Consider the following 21,243-nt stretch of genomic DNA (forward strand, 5'->3'; position numbering starts at 1 on the left):
CGCTCCTATGCTCCTATGCTGGTGCCCCTTTATTTTGGGCAAATGGCCCGTCTCCCCCAAGGCCCAAGACCTTGTGAGTTCACCTTTAGACATTACAGATGGTATGAATTTCAAAAGACTTTGGATAATTTCAGAGTCTTGAAGTAGGAAGTATTTCATTGATTCCCTTCAAGACAGCCCATTGCAAAGTAAGTTGAGAATCAGATGGAGTTAGGCGGGAAAAAAACAAGTCAAGGAAATTAAACACACAGAAAGACAGACAAATTCTGTAATTTCCATTTTAAACATCTTAGGCATGGATTTGGATTAAATTTATTATTTACTAATAGGGTGACTGAAGGAGTAGGCACATTAGTTCATACTAATTTTTGGTCATTAGGCACAGGCTGAATCTTCTGCCTTCAATCTGAGATGGGTGGTGAGAAATTAGGCATAGAGCCATGTGGCAGATATAAACTAAAAAGAATGTGCGTAGAACGATTCTAGAGTCTCTTTGACTCCCCTCTCCTTTTCTCTCTCCTCCCTCTCCTATTCTTTAATATTCTTGTTAGTCTTTTGTTGGGAGGAGAGAGCACACCCAAGATGGGCTTTTTATTTATGTCCCACTAAGGGGAATGCCTCAGTGCTCACTACATTAGTACTTTGCAGAAAACAAGCGTGTATTCCAGATGAATTTTATGTTTCATTATTGTTTTTTTCACAGAGCTCTGCTCAGTTCTGGCTTATTGTGGTGCAGGGATTGAACCTGGCACCTCAAGCATGAGAGTTTGTTTGCATAACCACTATGCTGTCTCTCACTCTCCAGGGAAATTTTCACAGGATATTATGGTTAATATTAGTTTTTCTTCTGTGTTATTCTTAATTATCTTTATTTATTTCCTTATTGGATAGAGGACATCAGAAATCGAGAGGGCAGAGCGAGATAGAGACAGAAAGACACCTGTATCGGGAGTCAGGCAATAGTGCAGCAGGTGAAGTGCAGGTGGAGCAAAGCACAAGGACTGGTATAAGGATCTGGGTTCAAGCCCCTGGCTCCCTTCCTGCAGGGAGTCACTTCAGAGGTGGTGAAACAGGTCTGCATGTGTCTATCTTTCTCTGCCCCTCTCTGTCTTGCCCTCTTCTCTCCATTTCTCCCTGTCCTATCCAACAACAATGACATCAATAACAACAACAGTAATCACTACAAGAATAAAACAACAAGGGCAACAAAATGGAATAAGTAAATAAATAAATATCAAAAAAAAGAAAGACACCTGTATCACACTGCTTCACCACTCCCATAACTTACCCCCTGCAGGTGGAGATTAGGGGCTCCAACTTAGAGCCTTGCGCATTATAACATGTGCACTCACTCAGGTATGTCACCACCTGGCCCTGATATTAGCCTTTAGATTTAGTTGTCAGTTGTTGCATTTTGTATTTGTAATTCTGAGTCCCTTCATATAAACAAGCACATAAGTCAAGAATTAATAATAATTAATTCCTCTTCGTTCTGAATTTTTTTTCTTTTGTGCTCAGAGGTCTTCACCACAGCAGAGTGATTTTTTTCAGACAGAGCAGGAGAGGGAAAGACACCAAGACACCAGCTACCCTAGTGCAGTGGGAGTGAGGCTCCAAGCTGGGTCACATGACTGGCAGCAGACACCCTGCCTGGTGACCTACCTTGTTGTTGCAGTAATTTTAATAAGGTTTTGAATTTCAAATAATAAAACTCTATTTTTCTTTACTAGAGCACTGCTCAGCTCCGGTTTATGGTGGTGTGGGGATTGAACCTGGGACTATAAAGCCTCAGGCATGAGAGTCTGTTTGTATAACTATTATGCTATCTCCCCTGCCTATAACATAACTGTTGAACATGATTTGTAAATAATTTGCATTCCCTTTACTTATTGGATAGAGACAGCCAGATATTGAGAGTGTGGGGGAGACAGAGAGGGAGAGAGACAGAGACACACCTGCAGCACTGCTTCACCACTCATGAAGCTTTCCCCTGCTGGTGGGGACTGGGGGCTTGTACCTGGGTCCTTGCACACTGTAACATGTGCGCTCAACCAGGTGTGACACCACTCAACCCCTTAACACAATTTCTGTCAGTGTTATACTAAAATAAAAACTTTCCTTAATAATAATAATAATAGAAACAAGAGGGAAGGAATAAAGCTAGTAATGGAAGAAATGACCACTAGGAGCAGTGTATGCATCATAGAATCACAAAGTCCAGCAATAACCTAGATGGCAGTAAAAATAAAACTGCACTTTTCCCTTAAAAAAAGTTCTGGGCCGGGTGGTGGTGCACCTGGTTGAGCACACATGTTACAATGCACAAGAATCCAGGTTCCAGTCCCTGGTCCCCACAAACAGGAAAAAAGCTTCACAAGTGGTGAAGTAGTGCTGCAGGTTTCTCTCTATCTCTCTTCCTCTCTATCCTCCCTTCCCTCTTGATTTTTGGCTGTCTCTATCCAATAAATTAATAAAGATAATAAAACAAATATAAAAAAGTTCTAAGCATCAAAAAGTTTGAGACATTTAATCCATTCGTCCTCTCTCATATAAATTGAATAGGGGTTTGTGAGACTATAGAAAACAAGGACAATGACAGGGAAAATAAAAAAATTAAATAACAACACTTGAATAAGATAAGAGACGCACACCAGCAGCACTACAGAGTGGCCATCCCTTTCAGTCCGCAGCACTCACCACTGTTGCTCACCTTGTGGGATGTTCTGATTTGAATTTCTTTCTTTTAAAAAAATATTTATTTATTCCCTTGTTGTTTTATTGTTGTTGTTTTTGTTGTTGGAGAGAACAGAGAGAAGTGGAGAGAGGAGGGGAAGGCAGAGAGGGGGAGAGAAAAAGAGGCAAAGAGAGATATTTTGTGAGAGATGTTACACATGTACAAACTACTGTATTTTTCTGTTGACAGAAAAATATTAACCTGCCCCCTCTATAAAGCAGAAAAACTACTTTACACAAAAATATTATAGCATTTATCAGGGGGCTGATCAGTGGTGCACCAAGCTGAGCACATACCATTACCATGTGCCAGGAACCTGATTGGAGCCCTCATTCCCCAACTGTAGAGGGGCACTTTAGAAGCAGTGAAGCAGATCTGCAGATAATATTCTCTCCAGATCTATTTCCCCTTTCCTCTCAATTTCACTCTGCCCTCTCCGATAAAATAGAAAGGAGAGAGAGAGAGAGAGAGAGAGAGAGAGAGAGAGAGAGAGGGATAAATATGGGATGAGTTCACTCATAACAAAAGCAAGACCAAAAAACACATGGTCATATCAATTGATGTGGAGAAAGCCTTTGACAAAATACAACATTTCTTTATGATCAAAACACTACAAAAAATGGGAATAGATGGAAAATTCCTCAAGATAGTGGAGTCTATATATGGTAAACCTACAGCCGACTTCATACTCAATGGTGAAAAACTGGAAGCATTTCCACTCCGATCAGGTACTAGAAAGGGCTGCCCACTATCACCATTACTATTCATCATAGTGTTGAAAGTTCTTGCCATAGCAATCAGCCAGGAGCAAGGAGTTAAAGGGATACAGATTGGAAGAGAAGAAGTCAAACTCTCCCTATTTACAGATGACATGATAGTATACACAGAAAAACCTAAGGAATCCAGCAAGAAGCTTTTTGGAAATCATTAGCAAATACAGTAAGATGCCAGGCTACAAAACTAACATTCAAAAGTCAGTGGCATTCCTCTATGCAAACACTAATTTAGATGAAATTGAAATCCAGAAATCAATTCATTTTACTGTAGCAACAAAAACAATAAAATATCTAGGAATAAACCTAACCAAAGAAGTGAAAGACTTGTATACTGAAAATTATGAGTCACTACTCATGGAAATTGAAAAAGACACAAAGAAGTGGAAAGATATTTATGTTCATGGGTTGGAAGAATTAACATCATGAAAATGAATATACTACCCAGAGCCATCTACAAATTTAATGCTATCCCAATCAAGATCCCAAGCACATTTTTAGGAGAATAGAACGAATTCTACAAATGTTTATCTTGAACCAGAAAAGACCTAGAATTGCTAAAACAATCTTGAGAAGAAAGAACAGAACAGGAAGCATCACACTCCCAGATCTCAAATTGTATTATAGGGCCATTGTCATCAGAACTGCTTGGTACTGGAACATGAAAAGACATACTGACCAGTGGAATAGAATTGAGCACCCAGAAGTGAGCTCCCACACCTATGGACATCTAATCTTTGACAAAGGGGCTCAGACTATCAAATGGGGAAAGCAGAGTCTCTTCAACAAATGGTGTTGGAAATAATGGGTTGAAACATGCAGAAGAATGAAACTGAATCACTGTATTTCACAAAATACAAAAGTAAATTCCAAGTAGATAAAGGACTTGGAAGTTAGACCAGAAACTATCACATACTTAGAGGAAAATATTGGCAGAACTCTTTTCTGCATACATTTTAAAGACATCTTCAATGAAACGAATCCACTTACAAAGAAGACTAAGGCAAGTATAAACCTATGGGACTACATTAAATTAAAAAGCTTCTTCACAGCAAAAGAGACCACTACCCAAACCAAGAGACACCTCACAGAACGGAAGATGTTTAAATGCCATACATCAGACAAAAGTTTAATAACCAACATATATAAAGAGCTTGCCATATTCAACAGCAAGACAACAAATAACCCATTCCAAAAATGAGGAGAGGACATGGACAGAATATTCACCACAGAAGAGATTCAGAAGGCCTAGAAGCACATGAAAAAGTGTTTGACTGTCAGAGAAATGCAAATAAAGACAACAATGAGATACCACTTCACCTCTGTGAGAATATCATATATCAGAAAAAGCAACAGCAGCAAATGCTGGAGAGGTTGTGGGGTCAAAGGAACCCTTCTACACTGCTGGTGGGAATGTCAATTGGTCCAGCCTCTGTGGAGAACAGTCTGGAGAACTCTCAGAAGGCTAGAAATGGACCTACCCTATGATCTTGCAATTCCTTTCCCGGGGATATATCCTAAGGAACCCAAGACATCCATCCAAAAAGATCTGTGTACACATATGTTCTTGGCAGCACTATTTGTAATAGCCAAAACCTGGAAGCAACCCAGGTGTCCAACAACAGATGAGTGGCTGAGCCAGTTGTGGTATATATACACAATGGAATACTACTCAGCTGTAAAAAAATTGACTTCACCGTTTTCAGCCGATCTTGGATGGACCTTGAAAAATTCATGTTAAGTGAAATCAGTCAGAAACAGAAGGATGAATACGGGATGATCTAGGAACTTTATTTTAGGTATATTCCAATAGGCCTATGACTTTACTAATTTTTGACTGAAACAAACAGCAGTTGGGCTAGGAGTATTGTCTTGGAAGATGAAGTCAGAGTTGAGAATAGGCCAAGAAAGCTGGATCAGGCCAGAGAGTAGCTCCCAAATTTGAGGAAAGTATATATATATATACCATTAACTATATACCCCATCAATCTGACCTAGATCTCATGTCTATTCCTATTTAGCACCGGAGCCTATGTAACCTCTGCATCCCTGTAGATCTGAGCTCACATCCCATGGTCATGGCTAGGAACATTCTAGGCTACACTCATTTCAGGACCTGTGTTCCTCAAGTGACAGAGAATGTTGACCCCTTCAGAGAGTGGGGTAGTTTTTACCATTGTTGTTCTACATTGAGGGCAAGGTCCAATAGAGGCCCACCAGAGGGTTTATGATGTTGTTCCTGGTGAAGATGACCAGTGGGAAAAGTTCTATGTGCTTACTTCCTCTGTTGGAAACAACAGCAATTCTCTCAAGGATACAGATATGGGTTGACTATTACTCTCATAATGATCTGTCTATATATAAATTCTTCTTAAGTGCTGCTTCACCAACAGTTTTCAGCTTCTTTCACATCATCTCTAGCAGATTTGAAGGAGTTGGAAAGCAGACTGTGTAGACATAGAGAAAGTGTAGCTCTGGGAACCACCGGGCAGAGGCTCTGGACCCTGGACATCCCATCCCCTATGAGGTGTCCCCCTCAGTCCTGTCCCACTTGCATATGAGGTCTCTCCAAGTACAACTAGAGCTGGTAGGCAACAGTACCCTGGGGTCCTTCCCCTGGTTTATTATCACAGGGACCAAGTCTCTTTGGATTTCTAGGCCCTGCTGGGGCTCCCAGATAGGGGCCCCCCTGTGGTGACACGGTATACTGGTGGTCATGGATGGAAGTCTCAGCACAGTGCTGATGTCGTCAGCCTTGGCGATAGTATGCAGTGATCTGTGCAGGCACATGGTGGACTGTGGGAGGATCCAGTATGTAGTGGTGTACAAAGCATTGTGGGTAGGCTGAATAGACTTAAATGTACAGCCAGCCAGAAGTCACTCTCTCTTTGGCTGCTACTGCTTCTCCTGGTCAGATTCATCTCGGCGAAGTATCCACCATGGCTACTTCTCCTGGGAACTGAACACGTGATTATGCTAGCTGGTAAAATTTTAGACCCCTAGACAGCCATGAGCAACCTTTACCAGAGCTGATAATTGCTTATCTTATGGGACTAAACTTTTGATAACTCTACTGAGACTTTATGGACCTAGTGTACTCTTAACCCTTGATAATGATTGTTATTTTGCCTTTTAGCTGTTTCACCCTAATAAACCTAGTATTGATTAAACCAGTTCCTAGCTCCCCACTGTGAATGCTCTCACATACCATAGAAGCCCCCAAACCAAACCTATTTTAAGTTAAATTACAACAGCCCCCCAGGACTCTGTAGACAGTGGAGTGTCAAGGACAACAGGTAACAGTTGGGATGTGGAAGTCTTCCAGAAATGAGAAAGCATTGTGACCAAATAGCATGTATGTCAAAATGTGACTATGTATTGTCTTATTCTGTGTTTGGGTTAATGGTTACTTCAACCTTCTCCCCAAGTTAGGGGTATATATGCCTGTTTTTTCCTTCAATAAACGAGTCACCCACCTTTCTGAGGCCTCTCCTGGAGCTGAATGTGTCTGTGATTCTCATTTCTCCAAACACATAGCCCCTGACATGCAGTTACCCAAGGACTCCCAGAGGGCAGTTTTGACCCTCAATACCTGTGGCCAGGGGCGAGGTGGGGGACACAGAGCATCAGCCCATAGACCTAGTCAAGGATGAAGAGCATCCAGCACCACAAGTGACCACAGGTGATGGTGCAGTTGGGGTCATGAGTGAAGATTGTTCATGCCACTGGCTGCAGACTGAGCAGCAGTATGGATGGGACAACAGTGGGGCCCATAGGCATTTGAAAGGTTGGTAGTAGTGGGACAAAATGGGGCTAGAATGGCAGGAAGTGAATCATAATAAACAGGAAGGAAGCAGATGTGCAGAAGCTGGGAAGCCAATGGGTTGTGGACAGTGTCATGTATTCATCATGCAGGCCACAAAGCTTGTATTTCTGTTTTTCTTTCTTTTATTTACTCTTTATTGGAAGATTAATGTTTTAGTATTGTGGTTTTTTGTTTTCCTTTTCTTTTTTTTCCTCCAGGGTTATTGATGTGACTCATTGCCTGCACCATGAATACACTGTTCCTGGACGCCATTTGTCCCCCTATTGTTGCCCTTGTTGCTGTAGCCTTGTTGTGGTTATTATTATTGTTGTTTATGTCATTTGTTGTTGGATAAGACAGAGAAAAAAGGAGAGAAGAGGGGAAGACAGAGAGGGGAAGAGAAAGATAGACACCTGCAGACCTGCTTCACCACCTGTGAAGGAACTTCCCTGCAGGTGTGGAGCCAGGGGATCGAAACGAAATCCTTAGGTCACTTTGCGCCATGTGCACTTAACCTGCTGTACTACTACCTGACCTCCATTATAGCGGTTTTTAATTGAACCACATATTTGGCTTATTCTAATGGTTGTTCATCAATATATAGTTCTCACTAAGGTCGTTTCAGTCACAAGAGACTACTGACATCGAAAATCCAATTGATTGATTTGTTAGGAATGCGGTGACTGTGACAGGCATGTGGGATAAAAACCTAAGTATGTGCATTTCTCCTGGGGTCCATTTTACTCTTTAAGTATTTCAAAGAGTTCTTGTCAGGTCTAATCAGAATAATGTAACACTTGGGAGCAAAGATGCACACTAGGAGACCAGCACTGGAGGCCAAGATGGAGAAGATCTCCAAGGCCACCATGAGCTTGCCCTGGGCACCGTGGTAGACAGGCAGAAAGGTCACCCAGATACTGCAGAACACCAGCATGCTGAAGGTCAAGAACTTGGCTTCATTGAAGGCATCAGGCAGGTTGCGGACAAAGTAGGACAAGGAGAAGCTGACAAGGGCCAAGGAGCCCAGGTAGCCCAGCACACAGTAGAAGGCAATGACTGAGCCCTTGTCACATACGAGAAGCAGGTGCCTGGGCTCAGAGTGTGTGTCTACATCAATGAAAGGGGGAGACAGTCCCAGCCAGATGCCACAGATAATCACTTGGACAAGAGTGCAGATGGGAATGACATAGTTAGAAGCCCCTGATGCCAACAGCCACCTCATGGTTCTTCCCAGCTTCATGGATTTGAATGCCAACAGCACAACCATGGTTTTTGCCAACACAGTGGAAAGAGCCACAGTGAACACAAGTCCAAATGTGATTTGCTGGAGGATGCAGGTGACAGGGTGTGGCCGACCAATGAAGAGAAAGGAACAGAGGAAGCAGAGGAGGAGGGAGATGAGCAGGATGTAGCTAAGAGTCCTGTTATTGGCCTTGACTATGGGGGTGTCTTGGTGCTTCACAAAGATCCACAAAACCACCACTGTGATGACAGAGACGCACAAAGCTGTGCAGGCCAGAGCCATCCCCAAGGAATCTTCAATGGACAAGTAGGTCACCAACTTGGGGAGACAGTGTGTTCTCTCTTGGTTTGAATATTCTTGGTCTGAGCACTGGATACAGTCTTGTGCATCTAGAGAGATAAGCAAGAATTATATTTATTCACAACATTTATTTTTAATAATTTTAAAGTTTATAACCTTCAATCCATTATCTCTAATGACTCCTTCAGATGCACACAGAAGATACACCAAGATAAGATTTCCTATTCTTGATCCTAGAGAAATGTTTAAAAATAAGACTGGCTACATTTCAAAGGAAATTTCAGTCTAAGACCAGTCTAGATTTGGTAATCCTCTGGTTATGTCATTTACCTTTGACACTGATAATGTATAATAGTTCTTTACAGTCAACACTGGTTTATAATAGACAAATTTGAAATTCTCTGAGTTAAAATGCTTTTATGGTTTAATTAGAGTTCTTGTTTTTATTATTCACACAAAAGCTGAAAGAGAGAAAGTAGCATATTTGATATCCTAAATCTCTGAGAAAATATTTTTCTGCAGAAAAAAATGTATCACAGTTCTTCTTGAATATTCTGATGAGAAATAAAATCTTCCCTTTATACAAATTAGTGATGTTTAAAGATATGGGTTCCACGTAGCCCAGTTGCCTCAATATGAGAATGAAGTTCGTAGCAGGCATTTTTTTTCTTTATTTTTCCAATAGGACAGAGAGAAACTGAGAGGGCCGGTGGGGATGGAAAGATAGAGACAAAAATAGATACCTGCAGACCTGCTGCACTGCTTATGAGGTGTCCCCACTGCAGGTGTGGATGGAGGGTTCAAAACCTGATCCTTAGGCATAGGAAGACATTTGTTGTACTTTGATAATCTAATTGAAAATGCAGCCCATTAGGGAGTTTTGTTGGCATGGTAGGACAGCTCTCTGAGTAGGGAAGCCTTTCTACTCACAGCAACTACATATAGTGAGCAAACTTCTCACTAGGCCGTGCAACGTCAGAATACTCAGAGATGTTGAAACAACACATGGAAGTTTAGAACTTACAGCACACGTGGTAGAGAATGATGTAGTTTCACATGAGTGAAAAATTAGATATTAACAGGGTTGGGCGGTAGTGCAGTGGGTTAAAGTGCAGGTGGTGCAAAGCATAGGACTGGTGTCAGGATCCCGGTTCAAGCCTCTGGCTCCCCACATGCTGGGGAGTCACTTCACAGACAGTGAAGCAGGTCTGCAGGTGTCTGTCTTTCTCTCCCCCTCTTTGTCTTCCCATCCTCTCTCCATTTCTCTCTGTCTTAGCCAATAAAATAACATCAATAACAACTACAACAACAATAAAAAAGGCAATTAAAAAAGGGAAAATTTAAAAAACAAAAAAAAGGAAAATCAGATTTTGGAATAAGTCAGCGAGAAAAGTCTTTTTTACTAGTAGGACAATAAAATTAAAGTAAGAATTAAAGAGTTAATGGCTTAATGGAGGGGCTGGACAGTGGTGAACCAAATTAAGAATACATTGTCCCAAGTCCAAGAATCCATGCAAGAATCCCCATTGGAGCCCCTGGCTAACCACCTGTAGGTTGAAAACTTCTCAAAGTGTATAATCTTCCTCTCTCTGTCTCTATCTTCCCTTCCTCTCTCAATTTCTCTCTGTCTTAGCCAATAAAATGGGGAAAACATGGCTTCCAGAAGCAGTTGATAACACTGAGCCCCCACAATGTTGCTGGAGGGGAAAAAAACTGATTCAATGGAAACATTGGGCCTCGAGAGATAGCATAATGTTTTGCAAAAAGATTTCATGTCTCATGCTCAGAGGTCCAAGGTTCAATCCTCAACATCACCACAATCCAGAACTGAGCAGGGCTCTGGTTGCTATCTTTCTTCTTTTTTCTTTCATTTTTTTCTTTATTGGAGGATTAATATTTTCCATTCAACAGTGAATACAATAGCTTATATATACATAACATTTCTCAGCTTTCCACATAACAATACACCCCCAACTAGGTCCTCCATCATCTTTTCCAGGACCTGTACCATCCCCTGCATCCACACACCCCAGAATCGTTTACTTTGGTGCAATACAGCAACTCCAATCCAAGTTCTGCTTAGTGCTTTCTCTTCTCATCTTGTTTTTTGACTTTTGCCTGTGAGTGAGATCATCCTATATTCATCTTTCTGTTTCTGACTTATTTCACTTAAGATGATTTCTTCAAGCTCTATCCAAGATGGGCTGAAAATGGCAAAATCATCATTTTTAATAGCTGAGTAGTATTCTATTGTGCAATAGACCACAACTTGTTCAGCCACTCATCTGTTGTTGGACACCTGGGCTGCTTCCAGGTTTTAGCTATTACAAATTGCTATGAACATAGGTATACATAGATCTTTTTGGGTGGGTATGTTTGGTTCCTTAGGGTATATCCCAAGGAGATGAATTGCAGGGTCATAGGGTAGGTCCATCTCTAAACTTGTGAGAGTTCTCTACATTGCTCTCTCCACAGAAGTTGGACAAGTTTACATTCCCACCAGCAGTGCAGAAGGGTTCCTTTGTCCTCACAATGCCTCCATCATCTGTTGCTGCTGCTTTTTTCGGATACATGACAGTCTCACAGGAGTGTAGTAATCTCATTGTTGTTTTTATGGTTGGTCTCTTTCTATCTCTGTCTTTCTCTTGGCATCTCTCTCATTAAAGTAAATAAAATATAGATTTCAGTGGTGGTGTACCTGGTTAAGCACACACATTACAGTGTACAAAGACCTGGGTTCAAGCTCCCAGTCAACACCTGCAGGGAGATAGCTTTGCAAGTCATAAGCAGGGCTGTAGTCGTCTCTCTGCTCTGTCTCTTTCACTCTCTATCACCTCCTTCCCTCTCAACTTTTTTTTTTGCTTCCTGGGTTATTGCCTGTACTATGAATCCACTTATCCTGGAGGCCTTTTTACCCATTTTGTTGCCCTTGTTGTTAATGTTATTATTGCCACTGCTGTTGGATTGGACACAGAGAAATCAAGAGTGATGGAGAAGACAGAGAAGGTGAGAGAAAGATAAACACCTGCAGACATACTTCATCACTTGTGAAGTGACCCCCCCTACAGGTGGGGAGTCTGGGACTCAAACCGGGATCCTTACACTGATCCTGCACTTTGAACCATGTGCACTTAACCTATTGCACTACTGCCAGTCCCCCCTCTCTATTTCTGTATCTCTCTAGCCAATTAGTAAATAAAGATCATAAAATAAATGAATAGAAAATAAAACATTCAAGTATACAGGCCCTTTTCACTAAGTTGACAGAAAAAATCAGATGAAAGTAAAATTTGGGCTTAAGGTTTGCGGGCCTAAATGATGATGGAGAAACTGCTATTGGCTTGTGCTCTGACAACATCTGCTGGAAACGGTAGGATTTTTTGCCTTTAGCAGGACAGTGAATAAGGGTACCTTATTGTGACACCAAGGAGGTGACTATAGCTCAATTTTGGATAGAAAATAGAGAAAAAAGAAAGAAAAATTTATTATTGCTATTATTATTCCTGAAGTGCACCCCTGCCTCCCCCCCATAATCAGACCCTGGAGGCCAGAGAGCTGCTCTAGAAGGCTCCCCCGCTGAGCTTCTTTCTTTACCAATATTCCTGGCTCACCAGGGGTTCATTTCAATTCCAATCCTGTTCCTTTCTGAAACCCTTGGCCCTTTTTCTTTCTAACTGGCCAATTGGAGCTACAAATATTTGACTAGGCAGAGCCTTACTCAGAAAGAGAAAGACTGCCAGAGGTGATTTTTTGTTTTTTTTGTTTGTTTTATATTCTTAACAATCAGCTGCCTCTACTCAGGGGACATGAGGCAATCTGGAGCCATCCAAGCTGAAGGCAGGACAGGATTTTTACTCTGTTTATTTTATTATTAATACTATATATAGGTATATCTCTTCCCCCCTCCATCAGTTGGACCAGAATTAACTCTTAGTGTATTTTCCATAGCTAGGGGACCAGCTGTCTTACTCATTGCTAGAGGAACTTGTTTCACTCTTTCTACCTCCCCTACCAACTCTCCCCCTTCTCCCACCTTCTAGCTAATAAAATCATAATAATAATTATAATAATAAACTTTCCTTTCACTGCTCTTTTGTTACTGTTCTTTTTCTTATCTTTCTCTTTTTTCTTTCTTTTTCTCATTATTGTCATCCTTTCTTCTTTCCTCCTTCTTTGGCTTTCTGAATTCACTGATACACATTTGTGAATTATTTTGGGGAAGAAATCTGACTCAGAGTGGACTCTCTCTGTGTGTATCTCTGCTCTACTTCCCTTTCTCCTCTTGCTACCCCTAGAATATACAGTAGATAGTAGATTTGCATGATTATCTGTTCTTGGTATCCCTTTTTCCTTTCTATTTTTCCTCACTTGGATTGGTTGCTATTTTTTCTCACACTAGAGACATTGTTTGGCTAACTAATACTGGTCAAACTGCTCCAATCCTTGCTTCAGTTGCTATTGTAATTTCTGAGGTTGGTGATTGCAATTGTCATAAATATATCTAGTATAGTGTGGCTTGTACTCAAAACACAACAACTGCGGAACAACAGAACATAAAAATAAAAAACACATTAATAAAGAATGGTTAGATCCAGAGCAAATAAAACTGCTGCTACAATGAATGAAGAAAAAAGCCCAGAAGAAACTATAAATCAGCCAGAAGTAACCATAAATAAGAAAGTAAGCAAGCAATAATAAAGTTTTTAACCACAGAAATGAAAACAAATTTGGAGGAAAGGGCTAGCAATATTAGGGAAACAACAGATAAAACCCTCAAGAAAAATACTAATTACCTTGAGGCAATTAGAGAACTGAAAGCTGAAATAGCTGAACTGAAGAAAGCAGCAGAGGGAAGGAAAAGCAGACTACCAGAAGCAGAAAACAGAATTAGCCAGACAGAGGATGAGGTATAGAAACCTAAGAGGTGAAAGAGCTCAAAAACAGATTGAGAGACACTGAAAACAACAGAAGAGACACATGGGATGATCTCAAAAGGAGTAACATTCATATAATTTGCCTGCCAGAGGAAGAAAGAGAGGAAGGGGAAGCAAACATTCTAGAGGAAATTATAGAAGAAAACTCCCCAGACCTAAACAACAGAAAGGACATTAAGATTCCAGAGGCCCAGAGAGTCACAAACAGAATCAGTCCAGAGCTGAAGACACCAAGACACATCATAGTCCCAATGAAAAGAAGTAAGGATAAGAAAGGATCCTAAAGGCTGCAAGAGAAAAACATAAAGTCACATGTCAATGGCTTAAACTCACCAATCAAAAGGCACAGAGGGAGGATAGATCATAAACCATAACCCAACCATATGCTGCTTGCATGATTCCCACCTGACACAACAAGATAAACACAGACTTAAAGTGAGAGGATGGAAAATTATCACACAGGCTAATGGACCACAAAAAAGGCAGGAACAGCCATTCTCATCTCTGACACAATAGATTTTAAATTAAAGTAATAAAAGATAGGCAAGGACATTACATAATGATTAGAACTTAAATCAGCCTAGAAGAGTTAACAATTAACATCTATGTAACAAATGAGGGACCATCTAATACATCAAGCACCTACTGAAAAAATATAATAGTAATATTATTATTATAATAGTAATATTATTAAAAAATATATAATAGTAATACAATAATAATGGGAGACTTTAACACTCCACTCTCACACTTAGACAGTTAAGCAAAGCAGAGAATCAAAAAGAAACAAGAGAATTAAATGAAGAGATGGTCAGACTAGACCTCCTGGACATTTTCAGAGCCCTTCACCCCAGAAAACTGGAATACACATTCTTTTCAAATCCACTCAACACATACTCAATGACAGACCACATGGTAGGCCTCAAAGACAGCATCAATAAATTCAAGAGCACTGAAATCATCCCAAGTACATTGCCAGACCACAGTGGAGTAAAACTAACATTTAACAACAAACAGAAAATTATTAAAAGTCACAGAATTTGGAAACTAAACAACATACTGCTTAAGAACCACCGGTTCAGAAAGTCACTCAAGCAAGAAATCCAAATGTTCCAGGAAACAAATGAAAATGAAGACACAACCCATCAAAATATTTGGGAATATACTAAAGCAGTATTGAAAGGGAAACTAATAGCCATACAATCACATATTAAACAACAAGAAAAAGCTCTAATAAACCACCTTACTGCACACCTTAAGAACAAAGAAACACTTAAGCAACCAGAAGGAAGAGGAACAAAGAAACACTTAAGCAACCAGAAGGACAGAAATCAGTAAAATTAGAGCAGAAATAAACAACATTGAAAATAAGAAAACCATACAAAAGATCAATGAAGCCAATGTTGGTTCTTTGAAAGATTAAACAAAATTGACAAACCCCTAGCCACACTCACCAAACATAAAAGAGAGAAGACTCAATTAATAGAATTGTAAATGATGGAGGAGATATCACAACAGACACCACAGAAATCCAGAAAACCATGCAAAACTTCTATGAAGAACTACACGCCACCAAGCTAGAGAATCTCGAAGAAATGGAAGAATTCCTAGAATCATATGACCTTCCAAAACTGAACCAAGAATAACTACAAAACCTAAATGCATCGATCACAGACAAAGAAATTGAAACCATTATTAAGAATCTCCCCAACAACAAAAGTCCTGAACCAGATGGCTTTACAAATGAATTCTAGAAAACATTCAGAAAACAGTTAGTACCCTTACTTCTAAAGCTTTTCCATAAAATCGAAGATAGGAACACTATCTTCCACCTTGTAAGAAGCCAACACCACCCTGATACAAAAGCAGACAAGGACATAACAACAACAACAACAACAACAACAACAAAAACTACAGACCAATTATCTCTGATGAACATAGATGCCAAAATATTAAACAAGATCTTGGCCTGGTGGATACAGCAGCATATCAAAAAAACTGTTCATCATGACCCAGTGGGATTCATCCCAGGAATGCAAGGGTGGTTCAACATCTGCAAGTCAATCAATGTCATTCACCACATCAATAAAAGCAAAGCCAAAAACCACATGATTATCTCAATAAATGCAGAGAAAGCTTTGACAAAATCTAACTCCCATTCATGCTCAAAACTAAAAAAATGGGAATAGACAGGAAATTCCTCAAGATAGTGGAATCCATATATAGCAAACCTACAGCCAACATCATACTCAATGGTTAGAAGCTGAAAGCATTCCCCCTCAAATCGGGGACTAGACAGGGCTGCCCACTATCACCATTACTCTTCAACATAGTATTGGAAGTTCTTGCCATAGCAATCAGGCAAGAGAAAGAAATCAAAGGAATACAGATTGAAAGGGAAGAAGTCAAGCTCTCACTATTTGCAGATGATATGATAGTATACATAGAAAAACCTAAAGAATACTAATAACTGGAAGTTATTAGGCAATATAGCAAGGTGTCAGACTACAAAATCAATGTTTAAAAATCAATGGTATTTCTTTATGCAAACACTAAATCTGAAGAATAAGACATCCGAAATCATTCCCATTCACTGTTGCGCAAAATCAATAAAATACCTAGGAATAAAGCTGACTAAAGAAGTGAAAGACTTGTATACTGAAAACTATGAGTCGCTTTTCAAGGAAATAGAAACTGATAACAAGAAATAAACAGACATCACATGGTCATGGATTGGAAGAATAAATATCATTAAAATGAATATTCTCCCTAGAGCCACCAATGCGATACCCATCAAAGTGCCACCAACCTTCTTTAAGAGAATAGAAAAAAAACTACAATCATTTATCTGAAACCAGAAAACACCTAGACTTGCCAAAACCTTCTTGAGGAAAAGAAACAGAAATGGAGACATCACACTTCCAGAAATCAAACTATATTATAAAGCCATCATCATCAAAACAACATGGTACTCGAACAAAAATAGGCATACAGACCAGTGGAACAGAATTGAAAGCCCAGTAATAAATCACCAAACCTATGGACATCTAATATTTGATAAGGGGGTCCAAAGTATTACATGGAAGAAGGAGGCTCTCTTCAACAAATGGTGCTGGTAAAACTGGGTTGTAACATGCAGAAGAATGATATTGAACCACTTTATCTCGCTAGAAACAAAATTCAATTCCAAATGGATAAAAGACCTGGATGTTAGACTAGAAACAATTAAATACTTAGAGGAAAACATTGGTAAAACACTTTCCCACCTAACCTCAAAGATATCTTTGATGAAAAAACCAACTGCAAGGAAGACTAAAGCAAAAACAAACCAATGGGACTACATCAAATTGAAAAGCTTCTGCATAGCCCAAGAAACCGTCACACAAACAAAGAGACCCCTCACAGAATGGGAGAAGATCTTCACATGACATACATCAGACAAGAGACTAATCACCAAAATATATAATGAGCTCAGAAACTTATTAACAACATAGCAAATGACCCCATCCAAAAATGGGCAGATGATATGAACGTAAGATTCACTACAGAAGAGTTCCAAAAGGCTAACAAACATATGAAAAATTGCTCCAGGTCACTGATTCTCAGAGAAATTCAAATAAAGACAACATTGAGATACCATCTCACCCCTGTGAGAATGCCATACATCAAAAATGCAGCAGCAACAAATGCTGGAGAGGCTTTAGGGACAGAGGAACTCTTTTGCACAGTTGGCGGGAATGTAAATTTGTTCAGCCCCTGTGGAGAGCAGTCTGTAGAACTCTCACAAGACTAAACATGGAACTTCCATATGATCCAGTAATTCCTCTCCTGGGGATATACCCCAAGAACTCCATAACACCCAACCAAAAAGATGTGTGTGCTCCTATGTTCATAGCAGCACAATTCATAATAGCCCAAACCTGGAAGCAACCCAGGTGCCCAAAATCAGATGAGTGCCTGAGAAAGCTGTGGTATATATACACAATGGAATACTATGTAGCTATTAAGAACAATGAATCCACCTTCTCTGGCCCATCTTCGACAGAGCTAGAAGGAATTATGTTAAGTGAGCTAAGTCAGAAAGATAAAGATGAGTATGGGATGATCCCACTCATCAACAGAAGTTGAGAAAGAAGATCAGAAAGGGAATCTAAAAGCAGGATCTGACTAAATTGAAAGTAGGGCACCAAAATAAAAGCCCTGTGGTGAGTGGGAGGGCAGACATGCAGCTTCCTGGGCAGGCAGGGCGGTGGTTGGGGTGGATGTGTGGGATTGGACACAGTTTTTTGGTGGTGGGCATGGTGTTTATGTACACTCCTATTAAAGTGTAGTCATATAAATCACTATTTAATATGAGGGGAAAATTGATTGTATGTCTCAACGTTTTTAAAATACAGACTGAGTCTTTTTAGTATATAGACTGTGTCTTTGATATGCAGACTCTCTCAAAAGCCTAGACCAAGTAGATAAGAAGCAACTGGTGGCACAGCTATATACAAGATACTGGATATTTTACAGCAAACCCTAACAAAGGGATTTTTCAAATTTAACCCAATTACCAAATAATGTGATGATAACAATAACTATCCATTGTCTTTTTGAACCCTAAGATGACAGCAGGAACCTCACATTTCCACTATAGAACCTATATTTCCCCCCAGTCCTGGAACCTTAGTGTAGGGACCACTTTCCCACATGCCTCTCCCAATTCATATAATATTGCATCTGCCAATCGCAACCTATCAATGCAACAATTGCCAACTCAACATGCTTCAGCTCAGTCTGTGTCCAGGCACTTCAGGTGTGGAATCAAAACCCTTCAGCTTCATTACTCGGGTGAGACATTTCGTTTCATAGTATTCTCTAATTCCATCCCAGTTGGTTCAATTTTCAACAAAGTCCCAAATCCTAGTTATAGACCAGGTTCCGTGAGATAGAGCATATGAACACAAGTATTCATAAACTAGGGTAAAATATATACCTGAAACAGAAGTAAACTTGAGTTTGCAGTGAATACCACTCCCCCCCAACACTTCCTCTCCACTATTGCAACCATTTGGTCCATGATTGCTCAACAATTTGTTTGTCTTTGTATGTTAACTCTCTTTCAGCCACCAGGTTCCAGATGCCAGTCAACACCCATGTTCAGTGGGGAAGCAATTACAGAAGGCAGACCTTCCACCTTCTGCAACCCACAAGAACCCCAAGTCCATGTTCCCAATGGGATAAAGAATGGGAAAGCTATTGGGGAGGGGATGGGATATGGAGATTGGGTGGCGGGAATTGTGTGGAGTTGTACCCCTCCTATGCTACAGTTTTGTTAATATCTCCTTTCTTAAATAAAAAAGAAAAGGTCTGTAGGATCCTGATTTGAGACCCTGGCTCCCCACTGGTGGAGAGTTGGAGTCGCTTCACAGGTGGTGAAATAGGTCTGTAGGTGTCTATCTTTCTCTCCTCTCTGTCATCACCTACTCTCTCCATTTCTCTATGTCTTGTCCAACAATGACAACATCAATAACAACAAGAAGAATTACTACTACAATAAAAGGATGAGGGCAACAAAAGGGAATAAATAAATACATTTTTTAATAAGTTAAAATATGGAAATAAAGCTTTAAGCAATTTGTGTGATGCAGAGGGCCATGAGGTGGTGTACCTGGCTACATACACATGTTATCATTGGTGGAATCCACTGATATAATAGAAGCCAATATCCGGCTTTTGCTTTTCATTGAAGTAACAGTGAGCATTGATAAGTTTTCCTACCTTGTGTATTTGAAATCTCCCCTGTAAGACAAAAGACACATTCAAAGCAGCAGATTGCCTTAGCCTGCATAACTTTCTTGAATCCTGGACCACACTTCTGTGTACACACAGATATGGGAGGCTAAGGTAGAAAAGAGAAAGTGTGTCAGAACATTCCTTTTGTATTGTGGTATAAACATATATCACAAATATATCATCTACAAGACTTTAAGAGTGGCATGCAGTCCAGTATTGTGAAATATATATATTATAGAACTGATGTCCAAAACTCTATCTTGTAGAGCTAGCTGGAATTTTTAGTATTCATTTCGAAATTGCCAGGAACTTTCAGAAAATCAAAGGTTTTGATTTTCATTACTCTGATAATTAGTGATGTTGAGCACTTTGTTGTTGTTGATCATCGACACCTTTTTTGGGGGAAATATGTATGTATGGCATAGGCTAGATGGGTCAGAATGATCTGGTCCTGTCAGTATCTAAATAGTAAATAGCATTAAATGACTTAAGTCATGGTGAGGTCAAGTATAATATTGTTGATTCTAATCACAGGATTTTCAAAGTAAACCAAGCTCCCAAATAAGTTGGTTATCATAATTATTTACTTCCTTCTCAAACTCTAAGACTGCATAGAACTTTCCCCATTCTCCTTAAAATATTTATTTCTCCCAGTTCTGGTATATCTGGGACTTTGCTTGTATTTCTTGATGCCTCTCCTGTTAACGTCTTACCCTATTTTACTGCCTCTGCTGACCTTAAGAAGAAAAAGTAGTAATACTTCATTGGTTCTTTGTCATTACCCAGACTTCACCACACAAAGCTGTTTTTTTTTTCAAGTAGAGAGACAGAGAGAGATAGTAGAGCATGGTAATGTAGTAAGGGTCAGGTCTCAGTCTATGTTTTGCTGGCATTACAGGAAAACCCAACACATGCCCCTTACATAATGTAAGTAAGCATTTAAAATATAAGAAAGGCCAGTGACATTTCTGACTTGGATAGCATGTTGTTTTGTCATCCTTTATCACTGCCCTTTTGCCTTCTCTATCTTCTTTATAAAAATAAAAATAAATGGTGTAAACTTTATCTAAAATTTAAAAATAGTGAAGAACTATTAAAATAGTCTGCACTCAGTACATTACACTGTAAAAATGATGTTAGTTATAAATCAGAAGTGTGAACACTCTATCTCATCTTAGGACTCTATTTAGATGTTTCCATTATGTCCGTAAGTAGAAATGAAATGTTACTGTACCTTTTCCAGTTCAATAGGCCATTCTATGGCCTCTTTATTGAGGACCAAGGTTTGGTTATTTTGACCATTGATGACAAACTCTCCCACCTTAACTAGGAAGTCATGAGCTGCAGGAAATGACACAGTGTTCAGGATATCGTATCGTTTTACTAACTTTCTTTGGTCTTCCAAGGATATGTGTTCCCCAATGCTGTTAGTAAACTGGATGTTTCTGAGAAATAAGTGAAGCTAGAGGAAAAGTAAATTTATCAATGAAAAGTGTGTTCAAATTAGAGATTGAGGTCCCATGCCTATCAACACATCCTTCCCCCCAAACTTAAATGTTCTTTGTCATAATAGTTGTTTGTTTATTATTTATTTACTTAATTAATTATTTGTTTTATTGTCACTAGGGTTATTGCAGCAGACCCATGCCTACACAGTGACTTCACCATTTTAC

General features: G+C 39.7%; 1 protein-coding gene across 1 annotated transcript in view; it reads right to left on the minus strand.

Annotated features, from left to right (window-relative positions):
- The window catches only part of LOC103122228 (vomeronasal type-2 receptor 116-like), a 63,054-nt gene that overhangs the window by 14,576 nt on the left and 27,235 nt on the right, over window positions 1–21,243 (minus strand). Inside the window, exons 10-13 of the mRNA XM_060182205.1 lie at window positions 20,805–21,032; window positions 19,556–19,676; window positions 8,057–8,944; window positions 4,442–4,452 (exon numbers count right to left, since the gene is read on the minus strand). Of these exons, the coding sequence (XP_060038188.1) occupies window positions 4,442–4,452; window positions 8,057–8,944; window positions 19,556–19,676; window positions 20,805–21,032 (1,248 nt within the window). The remainder of the gene's footprint in view (window positions 1–4,441; window positions 4,453–8,056; window positions 8,945–19,555; window positions 19,677–20,804; window positions 21,033–21,243) is intronic.

The sequence above is a fragment of the Erinaceus europaeus genome, chromosome 23 (assembly GCF_950295315.1).
Source record: "Erinaceus europaeus chromosome 23, mEriEur2.1, whole genome shotgun sequence".
NCBI classification, from domain to species: domain Eukaryota; kingdom Metazoa; phylum Chordata; class Mammalia; order Eulipotyphla; family Erinaceidae; genus Erinaceus; species Erinaceus europaeus.